This window comes from Zonotrichia albicollis, chromosome 1 (genome assembly GCF_047830755.1).
Source record: "Zonotrichia albicollis isolate bZonAlb1 chromosome 1, bZonAlb1.hap1, whole genome shotgun sequence".
NCBI lineage: Eukaryota > Metazoa > Chordata > Aves > Passeriformes > Passerellidae > Zonotrichia > Zonotrichia albicollis.
In genome coordinates, this window is record NC_133819.1 from 41268093 (window position 1) to 41285755 (window position 17663).

At 42.0% G+C, this 17663-nt stretch overlaps 1 protein-coding gene across 4 annotated transcripts in view; it reads left to right on the forward strand.

The window, feature by feature from the left end:
- The first annotated feature begins 15239 nt into the window (after nucleotides 1-15239).
- Nucleotides 15240-17663, forward strand: part of TGFBR2 (transforming growth factor beta receptor 2) — a 60178-nt gene continuing 57754 nt past the window's right edge. The window contains exons 1-2 of one of the 4 annotated variants that reach the window (XM_074539033.1): nucleotides 15240-15408; nucleotides 15576-15821. In XM_074539033.1, coding sequence (XP_074395134.1) covers nucleotides 15728-15821 — 94 coding nt within the window. In that variant the 5' untranslated portion in view covers nucleotides 15240-15408; nucleotides 15576-15727. Of the gene's footprint in view, nucleotides 15409-15447; nucleotides 15822-15943; nucleotides 16065-16352; nucleotides 17013-17663 lie in introns of those variants that run through there. The other 3 variants (XM_074539026.1, XM_074539049.1, XM_026799495.2) reach the window with 3 other exon arrangements.

The following is a 17663-nucleotide window of genomic DNA, read 5'->3' on the forward strand; positions in this document are numbered from 1 at the left end:
TCTGTTTAGGATTTTAGGCTTAGAAGCTCATTTTTTTTACCTTCAGGCTCTTTCAGTTACATTTATTTCAAGGGAGGCCATAAAGCTTTTCAAATACTCTAGGGTTTAAAAAAATTTGAATTCCAAAGTTTCATGAGTAAGACCTGAGTGCAAAAGCCAATTCATGTGATTTATTCTCATGGAACAGAATTTGTTTCTGCTTAAATACTGAGAAGTTCTCTGCTGCTTCATACTCAATTTGAGGTTGTTAAGACAGTGTATTTCTTAAGCAATAAGAAAAATGTTGGAATTAGTCAAGTAAATCAACAGTTTCATTCAGAATGAAAACACAGGAGGGTGGAAGGAGGTAGTATTTAGAAACTGCTTTTAGAACAGTGAAACAGTTTAATGTCTAGGTTTATTTTGACAAGTGAATAAATACAGGGAATACAGGTTAAACCACTGTAGAAAGGGTGGTTTTCATATGATAATAAAGAATGTGAATAAAAGTAAATTAAACTGAAAGGAATACTCCATCAAAATGCATGTCTTTCTTTGGAAAAGCAGAATAATAAAGGTTGACACAGAAAGCTTAGGTGAAAGTGAGGATACACAGACTGTTACTGCACTGAGGCCAAAAGGCTTGGAAGAGTAAGTAAATTGCATAGGAAAAATGCTTTCGGTCTTCAAAATATAAATCACCCTTGAGTTAGTATACGTGTCACAAGGAGAATTCATGGGCAAATTGGCTTGCCTGCAACCTTTTTCATTCTAGAACATCTTACAGAGCTAAGAGGCCAATGACCATATGTTTTACCTAGCTGTAAGGACCAGACTCAGGTCTCAGAGATGTGCTCGATCCTAAGTTGTGAAGCACCAGCTGGGAAACAGGCTTCTGCTTTGAATTAAACAGAGCAGCAGACCTGACTGGAATTCATGACAGAAAGACAGCTGGAAATCTGTGGCTAGCACACATTTCTGTGGAGAAGATTGAAAGTTCATTTGCACCAATCATGGGTTGTTCTCTTAGTTGTTCATATGACCAAGAGAGCAGTTGTGTGTCTATAAAGTTCTTTCTCAATTCTCTTTTTCACCACCATTCTGGCTGCATTCATTGCTGACTGAGAGACATACATTGGTCAAACAAATCCTTGCTGTGCTTTGAGACAATCTTGCAGCCTAAACTGCACATCTGATGAATGCAACTAGTTCACTGAACCAAAGAAAAAAGGCTGATAGAAAATATGTATTTATGTATGACTGGGAATAGAGGCTGCCTTTTGCCTCTGTGCATTCAGTGAGTTGGGCTAGATGATCTTTCAAGGTCCCTTCTAGCTCAGGATGTTCTGTGATTCTATAATGAAATGAATGGTTCATTCGATCTCCTATATGGAACAACAGGAAAAAAAGGGAGAAATTATCATTCCAAACTGCCATTCTTGTAGCAAAACTAGGGAGGCAGGCAGGCAGAAACATGTAACGCAGATGTTACTGGTGGGAGCCACTCATGGGAAGAGGCATTTTCCCATTCATAGTGACCACTGCTGGGGAAAATGGGCACCCCAGAGTGTGTAGACAAGGCATTAGATGTGCAGTTAATAAAATTCACACAAATACTTCAGCATAAATTTCCACATTCCTGTCAGACTGAAGGCAGGGATGCTTGTCCCCAGTAGACGCCATGAAGCTGAAGCCATGGCTCTTCCCTTCTGCCATACATGGAGGAACTTCTACGAGAAATCCAAATTTATTCATGTAAAAAGAGCCTGGTAGAAACAGCAAAGAAGCTCAAAGAGAAAGACAGATTAGTTCAAAACAAAAAGGCTAAAGGATCTCACTTTCCTAGTTGCCATGGATTAGAGGTTTTCTGTCTTGAGCCCGTAGCCAGTGAGAGGAAGCAGCTGGAACTAGACAGAGAGAGCTGCTGCCCACACTTTTCCTATGATTTTCATACTTTTTTGGAGATTGCTGTAATTTATGGTCAGAAAATAAGATTAGTTAACTTAGTCTGGCCCATGTTTTCTTTAATTCTGACTTGGTCCAGTAACTTGTCCTTAGTTGCCACACATTTCCCCAATCTGAAGACGTCAAGAAATGCAGAATCCACCATCATCTGGACCAGGGTTCTTTTTCCAATGATCAGTCATCCTCCCAAGTTTCAAAGGAATGTATGCCATTTCACAAGCATCTCCCTTAAGCTTCTGGTCATTTATTACATATGATTTTTTTTCTGGTATTTTCTCTAGATAAGCATAATTAATGGAGACATCTCAGTCTTATTCTTCCCAGCTGAATTAATCTCTGGCAGCATAAACCAGGAGTAAATCTGTCTAACAGCATCCATGGAGAAACAGCATTGTTTTAACTCAAATAATTCATTTTAGTGTTGCATTTTACTAAGCACAGGAGACTCTCTACCACCACCACCCTTCTTTAGGGACCTGAGGCAGTCGCCATAATTATTGCCAGTGCTAAGACCCAAAAAAGTAATAAAAAAATAGATTGCATATTTCCTTTAATGATAAATTGGCATTATTTTGAAGATTATATTTTTATTATTATTGTTCATACCTGGAGAAGATTCATCAGAATAGTCTGAAATTAAAATTTAGCATTTTTCTAATTATCCCTTCATTTGATCGTTTTAGTGGCAAACTGCGGTGTACCAGGGGAAGAGGAGTGGCAGTAAAAACAGCAAGATAAACACTTGTGAAAATTATAAATATTTTTGAAATATTTTTACAGAATTGGCTAAGGGAATGAAATGTCATTCCCCTTCAAAGCTTACAAAACATGTATTTCTTTAGATTTTCTGAGAAGACTTCACCAAATCTTAGTCCTTTCTACTGTCATGAATAAGGAGAACTCCTCGGGAATATGGAACTAAGCTGGTTTACCCAGCAGATCCTCATAAAGAATGTTTCTTTATGTGCAATTTCCTCAGATCAGGGAAAGGTGCTGTATTTGCTGCTTCCCTCTTTTCCCTCCTTTGTGGGGCAGTAACACAGTGGAGTCGTTTCTCAGGGGTGTCACAAAAAATGAATACATGGATCTAATGGCTATAGCTCACACTGAAGAAAAACAACATTCCTGATCAACGGAGCAATATGAATTGTTTAAGCTCAGCATGAGAAGAGTTCTTACTCCCTAATAAGACTTCAGTAGTTTCGGAACAGTTACATTAGAAATTAGAAAAGCATTCAGAGTAAATAGCAGTAATATAATTATAGCCCCTGGGGAAGGGTTTAGAATTTTGCCTTAATCTTAAAAACAGGACCTTGTTAGGTGAGCAAAAGGAATACTAATGCCTTCATCCTTTCCAGATGATTCACACTGAATCCTGATTGTCCAATGTTGTTTGACATTAATGAAGGTAAATAAATCCACAGATATCTCTCTCACTGATTTAATCTAATTGGTCCTGATTGCAAATCAAGAACTTCTGAGAATGTCATCATTTGTTTAAGGAAGAATATTGGACACCTTTGAATTTGACTGCCTATATTTTATTCTTGGCCACAGCTCAGAGGTAGACCCAGACACCTGTGCTAACTATTTTGCAAAAATGTTTGGTCTTGAACATTAACCCCATTACAAATATCAGTCAGCATTAAACAAGGCATTTGTGCAGTGCTCCACCTGAACAAGGGGTATGTATGCTGCACTCTTCTCCTTCAAAGGAAGGCCAGGTGGCACTGTTGCAAAAATACTTGCTCACTCTGTCAACCTATGTGTAAACTGATAGGCCTTGAAGAGCTGCTTCTGGTCACTTGTGAGGCATTGTTTTATAAATCTCCTCAGTAAAAATTGCTTTCCTTGCTTTAATCTCTCCGCAAAACCCTTGTAGGTAGGTTTGCTGTCACAGCAATCGCACAAAATACTGTACAATGCCAAGACACTATGCTACACATGAATTCTTACCACATTATTCTCCAAAAATTTCTTTCCACCCAGTTAAAAATAGGTGTCACTTTTTCCTTTTATTTCCCTTCAACAGTCTCTTCAACAACTACTTAAAATAATTCCATTGTGGATTGTTTTGCCTAAAATTACTTTGCGGAAAATCTTAAATCTCTGGCCTATACTCGTACAGTAAGAGCAGTAACAGAACTGAGATGGGACCATAAGTGACCACAGGAATTTATCCCTCTTTCCTTCCTTACACAGCCTAACCTACATGAATAGTAGCTTGTCATGACAGGTGCTGCTGCAACTGTAGATTTTCCCAGGGCTCTGTTCTGACCTCTAATGTCTGACAGAGTCTTTTTGCTCTTGCTGGTTTTCTAAGCACTTTAAAAACAGCTGCCATTATCAGCTGCAATGAAATTCAGATAGACGAAGATTTCCTTCATCCAGCACAATGAAGTTTCACACAGAGACTGAGCTGGTGTGTTTGAGAGGCTGACAAGAGCCCAGGAGTGATGCAGTGCTAGGTTAGTAATCTAAGGTCACTGAGACTGCTTACTGTGACCACAACCACCCCCTGCTACTGTTTCTTTGTACACTGCTGGAGAAGCAATTGTTTATACAAATAAACTTTATCACACTTTTACGAGAAAATTGCCCAACATATCAGAAGATGAAGGCTTTCAACTCAAGCTCATTTCGTTTCAAGCCAACTGCTGTTTCTGTGCTGCTCAGTGAGCACAGCCCATTCAATTTTAATTTTGTTACAAACAAACAAACAAAGATAACTAATAACATGCGCTTTAGAAAGACTCTTTTTCCTAGGGCAAGATGTTTGCCAAAACCCTTTGCAACAAAGAGCTAAGAGCAAAAACTGTTCTAAAATACTCATGGGTGTCCCTGAGGAGTGTTTCTGAACCACTTAGCGCACCATCAGCTCTCACCTACCCGGCTCCAACCTGGGTTTTATACAATGGCAGGAATATAACAATCATTTCATTAGAATGGCTTGATAGTCCACTCCAATCTGTTATCCTATCTCTGCACTAAATCCCTTAGAGGAAACAGCCCACCCCTCCAGAAGCAATGATTGCAAGGTATAAGGTCAAACTAAACAAGGACTGTCTTTTGGACATGCTTCTTGAGTTAATATTAAATAGACGTGTCTATGCATGTAATGTAATAAAATGAGATCACAAAATGGAGAATTCTACACACCTTAGGTGGCTGATTCCCAACCAAATATTAGGCCTGTCAGAAAAAATTTTAAACATTCTAGTTAGTATTAATCTTATGTATATGACCTAAGTGCCCTTTTTCAATCTGTTCCAAGAAAGCAAGACTCTGCTGACTTCAGTGGGACAAATGTCTGGCTTTAAATTTTTATACATATAGAGTTTTTTCTAAATTAGGTAGAATTGGAGCTAAACCAGAGCTGCAACCCCAGACCCCAAAACTTGGAGGAAGTTTTGGTTGGAATACAAGTTTTGCAGCTGGTCTCTGATCTGAAACGAGCAAGCCCAAACCTAGGATAAGATCTCTTGTGAATGCTGAAGAAAATTGTGTTTGGATCCAGATTCAGACTTCACAAAGTGGGGCCCATCCCCTAATGGTGCAGATGAAGGCCAGAAATGGCTGCCTGCAGCAGAGGTAGGCAGGAAGCCCCCAGCAGCTGCATGCTCTGAACAGCATAGCTGCCTGTGTACAAGAGCGCCAGCACAGCAGGGGTGAGCCCACAAAGAAGTGTCTATGATAGACTGCTTTGCAAAAGCTGAAAGTGGTGTGCACCCTTTGTAGAGCAACAGCAGAAAGTTATTCTGTGGGTGCTGCAAAACAACCTCTAATTCCTGTCAAGGGCTGCAAATGCTGCCTTTGCAAAATGTGTGTTAGTCTTTGAAACCAAAGTTCACACTGGTGGCTGCTTATCACATATTGACTTGCACACTCTATCAGCGCCTGCAGTTCTCACTTGTCACCACTCCTTTCACACCTGGAAGCTCATGTTGCTAGTCTATAATTGGTACTCAGCTATAAGTAGTAAGTGGTGATGTTAGCAAGCCTTAGATGGATCCCTTTTGATACTACAGATGTCTTGTTAAGAGTCATCAGCATGAACACTGGAAAGAGGTGGACGCTTGCACCTGAAAAATGTAGAAGAAGCCACATTAGAGTTAAAAGTACATATATCATTTATGGTGTTTTACACCTGTGAAGTGAATTCTGCCCTATAAATCCTAATAGATAAATCCTATCCACACTGTGGGGTAGTAGTTATTACTTAAATGTTGCACAGAAAAAAAATCATGTCCACAGAGTTATGAGTTATCCCGAATTTGTCTGCTCATGTCCCATACACAAAAGTAAACAACAGAAATAAGAATAAATATACTTTGTTTAAAAACCCATTCAGTGCTGTAGGCAAAGCAATTATTTTTTTAGGTCATAATGTGCACTCATGAGAAAAGAAACGTGCTCATTCTTACCAGGAGCCTCTTTCCTCATGCCTTCCAGCTGAGCATCCTTAAGCACTTTGTTGGAAGCAGTGTATCTCCTCATGTATAAAACTTAGTGTGTTTCCTCTGAGTCTTAGAAAACTTTTATGGCTCCCTGAAGAGAGGAAGAGACTGTGGTCATGAATGGTGCAGTTCTGATAATTTTCACCTTGAAAGGTTTATTCCAATGCCAAAAAAAAAAGGAAAAAAAATGCTTTTTACAAAAATTGGTCATTAAAAGAAATTACTCATGTTCTTCTAGTGACTACCTCCAGTGGAAGGCGAAGTCATATTTACATTTGCTGCACCAGCAGTTTGAAGGAGGTTTACATTTCCATGTAGAAGAATCAAAATGGTACCTTGCTCCCTTCATCACCTCCATGACCTGCCTGCCTTCAAAGGTGTGGCTTCCTTTGCCCTGACATGGGTGTACAATGAGCAGAAAACAGGAAGGCCATGGAGCTTGGCTCTACAAGCATCATGCAATACGAACTGGCACCATTTGTCATGGCACGTGGAAGGGATTGTGACTTTCAGGGTATGTTCTGTGGGACTGGAGACTTTTGGAGCCTGATTGGGCTGACAGCCATGTCTGGCTTAGTGTGGGCAAGGAAAGGAACAATACCTGAAATGCCTGTGTAAAATTTGGTCCTTGACAGATTCTTATTGTTCTCATCAACACCCAAGAGGATGAGCAACACCAAAACTAATCAATAAGCAACAGCTAGATATCTAAGTTCTTAAAGAGTCTAAGATAGCACTTACTCCACATTTTTATGGGTAAAAATTCAGAGATGAAAACCGCCTTGTCAATCATTATTGACTGTATGACTCTGACACCAGCAAATCACACCATTGAAGTGCTAAAAATCCTGTTTGCCCTTTAAATTCTCTTGCCCACTTCAGCTAAGTAAGGAAAGAAATTAAGCAGTGACCTAGTAGGTGTTTCAGATAACATTTTTCCTTTAATCTTTATTGGGTTTAAGAAACTTTACAGGAAATACCATGCAATATCTTTGACAAGAGCCATGGAGTGTGACCCACACAGGGTAGACAAAGGCGTGTACCGCAGCATTTCTTTGAAGGGCACAACAACCCAAAGCAACAATGTCAAACCATGCCAGCCCTGGGGGCTGCTGCCTAGCAAACCATGCAGTGTGCTGAGTGGGCTGAGCAGGAAATGGCAGCTGGCAGGAACTCAGAGGGGCTAGAAATAGCTGCAGGGAGACTATGAGAGGGGACTCAGCAACTGGAAGGACCAGGTGAGAGAATGCAGCTCGTGTGATCACTGCAAATTAGACACCTCTTTACAATGAAAATAGGAACTGTACTCCCCAACATGCCACTAGGATCCATAAGTAGATCAGACAGGAGTGGAAATGGGTTCTGTACAGGAGGCCAAGCTCATTCTGCTAACCCAACCCCAGCTCATGTCCTAGCACCACACACACATATAGGATTGCACTGCTAGAAAAGGTGGGACTTCGTGCCATGGTGTTTTTACATATCAGCTTATCAGCACATCTGAAAATAGCTAGAAATTTTTGAGGGTGGTAGCGAAATGGAGACCAGCCTGGGCTGAGACTCTTTATTGTGGTTAAGAGGGCAAGTAAATGAGCTGTGAAGTCTGCTATGCCACTCTCATTTCCCTGTGCCCTTTATTCAGGGTTTCGCTAAAAAACTCTATGCGAGGCCCAGAGGTTTTACCACTGTTTAATTAAGAGAGTGTGGTAGTTGCTAATTGTGAAACTAATAGTCATGATTTTTTTAGATGAAATATAAATGTGCAAAGACAGTTTTGAAAAAGCAGTTTGTAAGTCTAACATTAGCATTGTTTGACAGACATAGTAGAAATAGCAAAGATGTTAAAACATTTAATTTTACGTAATTTTCTGTCATTAACACCCAAAGGAAACATCAGTGGGGATGGATCATAACACTCAGAACAAATCAACTGAAAGAAACAAAGGAAAGATTTAATAGAGAATAGGAGAAATGGGAGAAAGGAACAGAAAGAATGGAGGCAAAAATAGGCAACAAAATGAAGAAAAGAAAAACATGCCAATTCAGAACAGCATGCCCTTTTAAAGGAAAAACATTGAAATCATATAAGAGCAATGTCATGCAGACAGCTGTAAATTATTTTTCATTTGTGATGGAGATTATTGAAGTTGATTTTTCCATCTTTTCTTATTTCTGAAACATTAGTGTGTTTCAGAAATCATCAAAGAAAGGTAGAGATAAAAACCAGGCTAGTATTTATGGCAAGCACATGCATGCATCAAATAAATAGCAAGAACTACAAAAGCTCTTCAGAAAATTCAGTCTGACTTCAACGGGATATTCTTTCTCCCTAAGGAGCATCACTACACTTCTCTGCACAACACCCCAATCTGCTGCCTGGCTGTCTTGTTTTACTCACCATAAAGCCTACAAACTCCTCAATTTCTGAGCATTGTTTTGATATAAGATTGGCAGAGGTCCCTCAGGACAGGAAGGCTCCAAGTGCTGCATGATTCAGAGATCAAACTATGGTAGCACTGGACAAGATGTCTCCTTATCTATGCTTCAAAGCATGTGAAGAGACATCAAATATTCACTAACACTCTCATCCTTCATCCTTGTCAATTGCACCTCCATTTGTAGTAGGCAGAAGGATTACCAAACCGCTTTCTCCAAAGACAGAAATATCCTTCCAGACAGGGCTAAGTTGAGCTAGAAATGTGGTACATGATTTTATGGAAGGGAAAACTGACTTTGAGCCAGCAATGTGCATTTGTTCCCTCACTGAAGTCAATATCTGGGCATAGAATTTGGGAAATTGAAACTCCAGAATTGCCAAATTGACAGAAAATACTGTGTTATATCTCCATAGACAGTGGAGTCAATATGAATCTTTTATTAACTTCAAAGCATTTAATTCTCAGTTAAGGATTATCTATAACACTTTAATATTGCAAAAGGTAACAAAATTGGTGCAAATTACATTAAAGCTTTCTCTAATACCCCCTGTGTTGTTCTAGTGATGCGGGGAATGTTGAGTATCACTGAAGCTGTGGTTTAACAATCTTTGCCTCATCCTTGCAGAGGCCTTTAATGCCCCAATGTTTGTCCCAACTTAGCAGACAGAGTAGGTATCCTTCACATCTGAGAGTCTGAGGTGAGCATGGTGTAATTTTCACTGCTCAGTGTTAGACTGCTACAGCCAGGAGTTGAAACCACTGGTGGCAGCCTGGCCACTCTGGCCTGAGATGTGACTGGAAATGCTTGCCCAACATTCAAGGCTGGTAGGATTGCATGGAGATAATAATACAACTGAGGAGATGTCACACCAGTTGGAAGATGTGGGAGACTGTGTGCACAGCCTGAAAATGGAGCTTGCAGGCTACTTTCATGAAGCTCTTAATCACAGATGAGGAAAATAGCAAAAGTGAATTTTATTAGCTAAGTTATTTGCAAGCCACAGTTAGCTTATTTGTTATGGGGTCAGCTCTGTTGGAACAACATCCAACTCCCAAGGCATTCTGGATCCTCCTGAACTGCTTGCTTTTGACCTCTAAAGCACAGTAGCCACCTCCTGTGACCACAGATCATAAAGTTGCCTTGCAGATAAGAATTATGGAAGCGTGCATTTCCTTCCTGAGAGGAACAGCTGTGCTATCGCAAATAAATTTGTTTAAAGATCGCGGTCAAATGAGCCACTTTAACATCATCAGTGTGCTGCATTCCTGAACAACACAGACATGATCTTCTTCTTGGTGGGGTGGGAGGAGGCTTTCCTCAGTTCTGGGGCTTTGTGGTTGAAGTACTGAGATTCTTTCTGATTAGATTTAGGGATATATTTTATGATAGATACACAACTGCCTTTTGTTCCTGTGGGAAAAATGAAACAGAAGGGCCTCTGTGTTTTACTACTGAGGTTCTTTGATAGTTTCAGATATTTTCTGAGGCTTGGCATCCAATGTTCAGATTCTTTTTAATGAAGAGCTTATAAAAACAAGCTTTGATGATAGTAAATACTACAAATTATGCGGTAATGAAGACAGGTTCCATGGGTAACCATATTTTTGCACAACTTAAATTATATGCAGAGTACATCTGTAATAATTTGTTTTCATGGCTTTTAAGAGTGCCACATCATCTAGACTTAATTTCACAAGTTCTTTTTACATGTAGAAGATTCCACACAAAAATACAACACACTTACGGAAGTGTGCAAGTTTCCCTCCAGCTCAGATACTCATTGAAGAAGCTGAAGAAAACAGTATAAAGTCTCCAAATGTCCTTTGTTTTTGGAAAAATAAGATGGAAGTTTTAGTTTAAAGGTTGTGTGGTGACATTAATGGTGTTTCCTGCCAGAAGCACTGCAGAAAGATATCTCTTCTGACACCAACATAGTTCTGCTTTCACTGTTGCAGGGTATTTACACAGCCACAGTAAACACAGAGCAAGCCAATTCGGTGAAGCTTAGAAATGGTTGATTTGCATTCTAGCTAAAAGTCAGAGATCATATGAACAGCAGATCTCTGAGAATAGAGTGCTAATTCAAATATTTCAAAACCTCATTTTGATAAGTGTCATTCAGAAGATTTGTGCAGAAAGCTTTACTAAGATAAATCTTCAAGATAACATTATTGTTGTTGCCTCTGATGTATGCAGGAGTTGATAACAAGCTGATTTCCTTTTTCTGACGGATGATTACACACAACAGATGTTTTAATTTGATTATATCTATGAGATAAGCATAAATGCTGTGTTAAGTCCAAACATTTTTATAAGTTTTGAAAAACATTTTCCAATGAATGTAACCTTTTGTAAATGTCCTTGCTGGAGGGTGTGTGTGTTCTCATAATGGTGCAAATTATCAATAACAAGTTGAAACCAGTGATTATACAAAATAAGAGAACTGCATTTAACAGTAGCTGTAATTCTGTGTTCTATGATAACCTAAATTAAAAGAGAAATATTATTCAAATGGTGATACAGAGCACAACAGTTTCACACTGCTCCAAAGAGGACAATGTGTTCTTCAGCCAATGATACACAAGACAGGCAAAGCTTTTATCAAGGATGCTGAAAGGCTAATGCTCCATGCCAAGCACCCTCAATTTGAAAATTAGCAGGCAAATGTCAGTTTCGTGAACAGAGTGCTGCAGTGAATGGAGGTTTTGAGTTTCAAATAATACAGGCTTACAAAATTTGACTTGAATTTGAACTGAAATGCCAAAATTTCTCTGAAAAATAAACTTCTTGCCTAACTGTAGTGAAATCAGTGTCAGATATTGTTCCCATGTTCTTTTTTCATATGTAACATGGAGAGAACAAAAAAAACCCAAAACTAATAGCCTCCTTCAAAAAGCCAATTTGTATCACTATGAAAACATCAAAATGGGGCATGCCAGTTTTTCAAGCAGATTTGCTACTTTTATTTTGAAAGTAGTTATGACAAAACTTGTCCAGAGTCATCAATGTTTTTATTTGGGCCAAGCTACTTCTTCTAGTTACTTCATAAATCGTTTCAGTAAGGCAATATCAGCATACTGTGTACCTGGTTGCCTCGTGTCATTCCAAACAAAAATCACAGTCATTAACTCCAATGACTGCCAATGGGTAAAGCATCATGTAGCTTACTTTATGTGATGTATACAATTCAAAGGGCATTTTCTTTAGGATTCATGTCATCTAACATCAGATACCTACCAAGTAGATGTCTGGGCTAATTATGCTCCCTATCATCAGCTCTTTGTGTTTAGAAGGTTTTTAAAATATCTAGATTCTTTTCTCTCCTTGGATGATCAAGGGAATGTGGGTGACCTAATAGCCTGCTGCCACCAAAATGGCAGTTCTGTTCATCCAGCATTTGTCCTCCATCCTCTGGTTCTTGAACCCGATCTGGGACTATCCCATCACAGTGAAACAAACAGGACTGCTCCATCAGATGGTGAGAAAGGCGACAGATTCTCTCAGCCATCTCCTGGAACTTCAGACCAAGGCTAACTTTTAGGCAGCTATAGTAAGTTGAGATGTCTCACCCCACACCACATATATCAGCTCTACACAGGCATGAATATTATGTTGTGTTAGTGCAACTGTATAGGCCTTACTTAAATCTGCATCTGGGAACTATCTTGTTCTGGGATTGTTACATAAAGCAACACTGGAGTTAATAAACTAATCAAAATAATTGCTTTATTGTGGACATCAGCAGCTTGTGGCTGTGAGCAGAATGGTTTTGAGTGTATGTTAATTACAGTGAAACAACAGCTTTTTTGTAACAATGAATGTTTTGTAGAAGCTTGAAAGTGGTTTTCTACAAGGATAATGCTGTAGTTCATGTGGGATCTTGACAGAAATAAGATACTGAAAGCTAGAAAATAGTTAGAATAACAAAGAGAGATCATTTATACTCGGTAGTTTAATGGACTGTTTTAAAAGCTATACTTAAAACCTGCAGCAAGGAGCAGTTAGCATGTTTTCACTAGGAGACCCTGAGATACAAGAGGTACTAAATTGTTTGCGTTCTCAGTATATATTTCCAAGGCTCAGAAAGAAAACACAATATTCAGTGCTTTGATATTTTGCCTTTTCAAATAGCTGTCTTCTCTTACCCTGTCAGGCTGGAGATTATTATTTACACCATTAATCTCCCACTTTTGAAGAGGACTCTTCCTCTACCTCAGTCAGGCTGAGGTTAAATACTCACAGTTTCAATTTAGAAGAAACTGCTATCTGAAAACAGGGAACTGGGAGCTATGAACAAGGAAATGGAAAGAAATTACCAGCTTGGTCTTGTTTCATATATTTTGGTTGTCCAGGGAATCCTGATTAAGCTGCATTTGGGCCCTAAAAGGGAGGCTTGTAGTATTCAAAAAGGCAAAATATGTGTTTTCACTAATGAGCCTGTCTGGGATAAATCTGTGACCCAAAGTTGGCTTTACTTTGACTTCCACACAGGCTATTGGTGACAAAGATACACTACCCTTCCCCTGAGGATATCCAGGTAAGATTTCCTTCCACACAAAAACATTCTAGTAACATCTCTCACTGGGGTTCTCTAAACACTCAAAGCTCAGCTGTAGCACAATCCTCACTGCATGATGACCTGTAAAAATAAAGGCAGTTCTTACATGGAAATATCAAATTCCTGAAGTCTACTTATAGTAGACTCCTCACTTGCTGGGTAACAGGTGCTGTATCACCTCATGTGAGAAAAGGGGCAGGGATGCATGGCTGCACTCGAGGATTTGAGACCATTGGAAACCCGAATACAGCCCTTCCCAAAGGCTCCATCTCCTGCCAGTCTCCATCACTTACTGCCAGACCCTGGATGAGAGAGACTGTGCAGAATATGCCTATATTGGAAAAGAGCCACAGCACTCATGTGAGGGAGAGAGATGCTAGTGAGACAGTGTCAGGCTTGCCAAGTCACGCCTGGATTGTGACAGGTTTGAACAGTAATATTAAATCTGTACTTGTTTGCTTTTAAACTTCTTTTTCATCTTGGAAGGTAGTCACCAGAAACTAATAGGAGAGCTCAGCACACACAGCCAACTTTCTAAGCAAACAGCAACTCTTTGGCACCTGTGACTTGACAGCTCTGAGGAGAGAGCAGTGTACAGCACACAGTATATACTTGTGGGAGTTGAGAAATGCTTTTGTTTAAGTGGATACTGCAAACACAGCCACCTTCTAGCACAGAGCTGGTGCACAGGAATTGATAAGAACACTCCAGTCTATGCTCAAAAGGGAGTCTGCAACTTTTCTTACCTCTGGAGGGTGGTGACCACCACATGTTTGAGTGAATCTTGACTATATTAGAAGAGGGTGAGGGAGAGGAAAATGCTCTTGGAGAGAGGTTTATGAGAGTTTGTACAGTAAACTGAGACTTCATGGTGAAAATATGCATTTAGGGAGTGTTTAAAACTAAATTTACATAAAAGCACAATTATTTTTTTTAATGTCTGTTATAGGCCAATTAAATTCTTTATGCAAACATTTCCAAATTCAAACAGAGGTGATCTGGGACATTCAGAGCATGAATTACATATATTGCCCCGAGGGCTTAGCCCTCTTTCTGAAATACCCAGATCTGTACCTCTAACTAATATTGTAACTGAGACAAAAGTGAATCAACAACATTGGAGCAATCGTCCTCAAATTATCCCTATGTACATCAGTTTACCCTTCAATCAATGCCCAGCCATTTAAATCAGAGAGGAAGGAAGACTGTGAGCTGAAAATGGGTCTCAATACAACTGCTGGCTATGCAGTGACTGGATTTATACTGGCAGAGAGCTCAAGCCTTATTCAGGTTCAAAACTGAATGATTCTTACAATCTCAAAGAGGGCCATGAAAAGCTGGCATCACCAGTGTGCTCCTACTCTCTGAATCCTGGGTGCAACTTCCGCCTTGTAGAGAAGGCAAAATCTCTGGTAGAAGTTCCTTTGGAGAGGGATGGAGACATTTGTGTCACATGCACAGCATTTGAGGTAAAGTAGTGCACAACCAGCCTATTTGGGAGCAAAACAAGCAGCAGGTGGCAAGTTGTTCCAGTCAGCTTCAACATCTGCAAGCTGAGTGCCCAGTTAGTCTGTGTGAATATTTCCTGCTATTACCCCGACTTCAACCTTCCCTGCTCCCTGCTTTAGTTCATCTGCAGGCTACGTCCTTCTTTCCGATACCCCTTCTGCAGAGGAGGAAACAGGCTGCTGCAGCAGCATCGCTAAGGTCAGGGATAGGGATGCGGGGAGGAGCTCTGCAAAGTCCCCATGTCCCAAATGACTCGACTGGGTCTTTTCAACTCGCAGGGAGGGAGCAGTAGCCCTCCAAGCTGGCGGTTTCCTGTCGACCTTGAGGCTCCCCGCACGGCACGGTGCAGCTCCGGGCGGGTGCCCGGGCCCGGTCCCCGCCTCGGAGGGAGGCAGGCGCAGCCATCCGGGCTGCACGTCGGGGCTGGCCCCGGCGCGCTTGTGGTGGGAGAGCCAGACCTGAGAGGGGCTGGCCTCTGGCAGATGATTGACACCAAACTGGGTGAGGTTTCATGTTAAAAGGAAGAAAAAAAAAAAAGAAAAAGGAAAGAAAAAGGGCGAGAGCAGGGGAGGGGGTGACTGTGAGAAGGGGGAGAAGGAACTACTGTAAGAGTAAGAAAGTCCTGCCCAGCTGTTTGCGAAGTTTAAGATTTCCTGTTTCCCCTGCAGCGCCGAAGTGAAGTTTCAGTGAGTCACCCGCGGTCCCGAGCAGCGGAGCGGCGCAGCCCCGCTCCCCGCCAGCCCCGCCACCGCCGCCGCGGCCTCCCCGCCGCCCCCGCGCCCCGCCCGCGGCTCGCCGGCCGCGCCGATCCGGCTCCGCGATGACTCCCCGGCTGCCGAGGAGCCTGCGGCGGCTGCTGCTGCTCCTTTCCCTCTGGGCGCTCATGGGCAGCTCGCTCCCCGCTCTGCTTCGGGGTAAGTGCGCGCCGGCCCGCGCTGCCGCTTGACAGCTGCCGGGGCCGGAGCGGGGCGGGAGGGGACGGGGGCAGGCGGCGAGGGACAGGCGTCTGCCGCGGGAGGCGGGGGACACGGTTGCTAAGAAAGTTTTGAGGCTGGAAACATTTCGGGAGGGGGTGAGCGTATTTGTTGATGGCTCTGCGGGAGAGTAAGCGGGGAAGAAAGGACTGGGAATCTCGGAGTTTCGCGGCCAAAGCTGAGGTCCGTCCGTGGAGGGAATAGCGGGCAGAAAGGAGCGGATTTGGCAGGAAATCAGCCGGGTCTGCTCGGGCCAGAGGAGCCGGAGAGGGCATCTGGGGGCTGCCTGCAGTGGCCGGGGGAAGGGCTGCAGGGCCTGCCCGCAGCTGATGCGGCGGCTCCCGCACCTGGTGCGGCCCCGTGTGCAGGGCCGGGCCGGGGCGAGGGCCGGGGGAGCCGCGGCGCCTTGGCAGCGTCCTCCGGGCCGGCCCCGCCGCTCGGCCGGGCACCCGGTGTGTGTGTGCTGCACCGCCGCTCGGCCGGGCACCGAGTGTGTGTGTGCTGCACTGCCGCTCGGCCGGGCACCGGGTGTGTGTGTGTGTGCTGCACAGCCCCGGCCACACGGCCGGAGTGCCTTGGGTGCTCTCAGAGTGAGGGCCTGTGCGTGGCCACAGAGCCCGCTGCTGCGCGGGTCTGCACTTGGTTACCAACACTTGGGTTTCGTGAGAGTTTCTGCTAAGAGCGGAGTCCAGCCGTGGCTGTGAGCAGTTGGACTGAAAAGCATTCATTCCTCCAGCACTGACTGTGCATGTTGTTTGGCTCACTTTAAAAGTGACACTTTACAATCCTTACCCTGCTTCTACCAAGACATCCTTAGATAGGTTTTTGGGGTCTGCAACTTGCAGTATTCTTCATATCATAATTTATTGTATACTATGAGCTTAAAAGTTCTGCTGCAAAAACAAGATTCCTGCCCTGAGCAGCCATCTGTCTCTGTCCTACCAGTAGTTACCCACATCTGTGAATTAACATCTGTAAAATCAAGGTTAGGCCCTAAATCACATTGCAGAACAAGTGGTGAACCTAAAAGGAGAACCAAGAGATTGCAGCAAACTCCATCTGAAACACTGGTGAAGAATTAAGAAGCTTTCTAAGATGTCTTGTAATGGCACATCTGGATTTAGTCTTCAGGTAAGGTGTGCACACCTGGGCTTCTACAAACTTTGCCCTGGGCCCTCTGATTCTCCTGTCTGGTCCATTCATGGTCAGCAGTTGATCTCAAATTTTGGCAGAAACATAATAATATAAAGTAGATAACTCTTGAATAGCTACTGCCTTTAGCTATGTGCAGTTTTGACTAACTTCATGCTTCATTAACAGCCCTGTCAAAGTCAACAGGTTTTGCATACCTGCAAAGTTACTCATGAAAACTTAGGGCAGAAGAAAAGAACAGTGTAAGAATAAGAGACTATGGTGTCCCACAACTCAAAGTTATATTAAATTTGAGGTGTGTAGCTTCTTGTTAATATTATATATGTTTTCTCTATAATTTTTCATTATCATAATTCATAATCAACTAGTGATGGCCTTTATTTTGACCCCCAGCCTCAAAATTTTGCAGATTCCCATCACAAAAAACTTTAAATGGAGAAGCTCAGCTTTTGTTAATCTTGTGTTATTTATTATTATACTTTGTTTTTTCCCACTCAGTCAGTTATAGACAGTCTCAAACTATGCGTCGATTTTTAAAGTCAGGCATGGCTCAAGAGTTTGTTCATCTTTCTTGTCATAGGTCCAGTGAGGAAAAAGAACATAAACTAGTTACAATTCCAGCATTTTTCA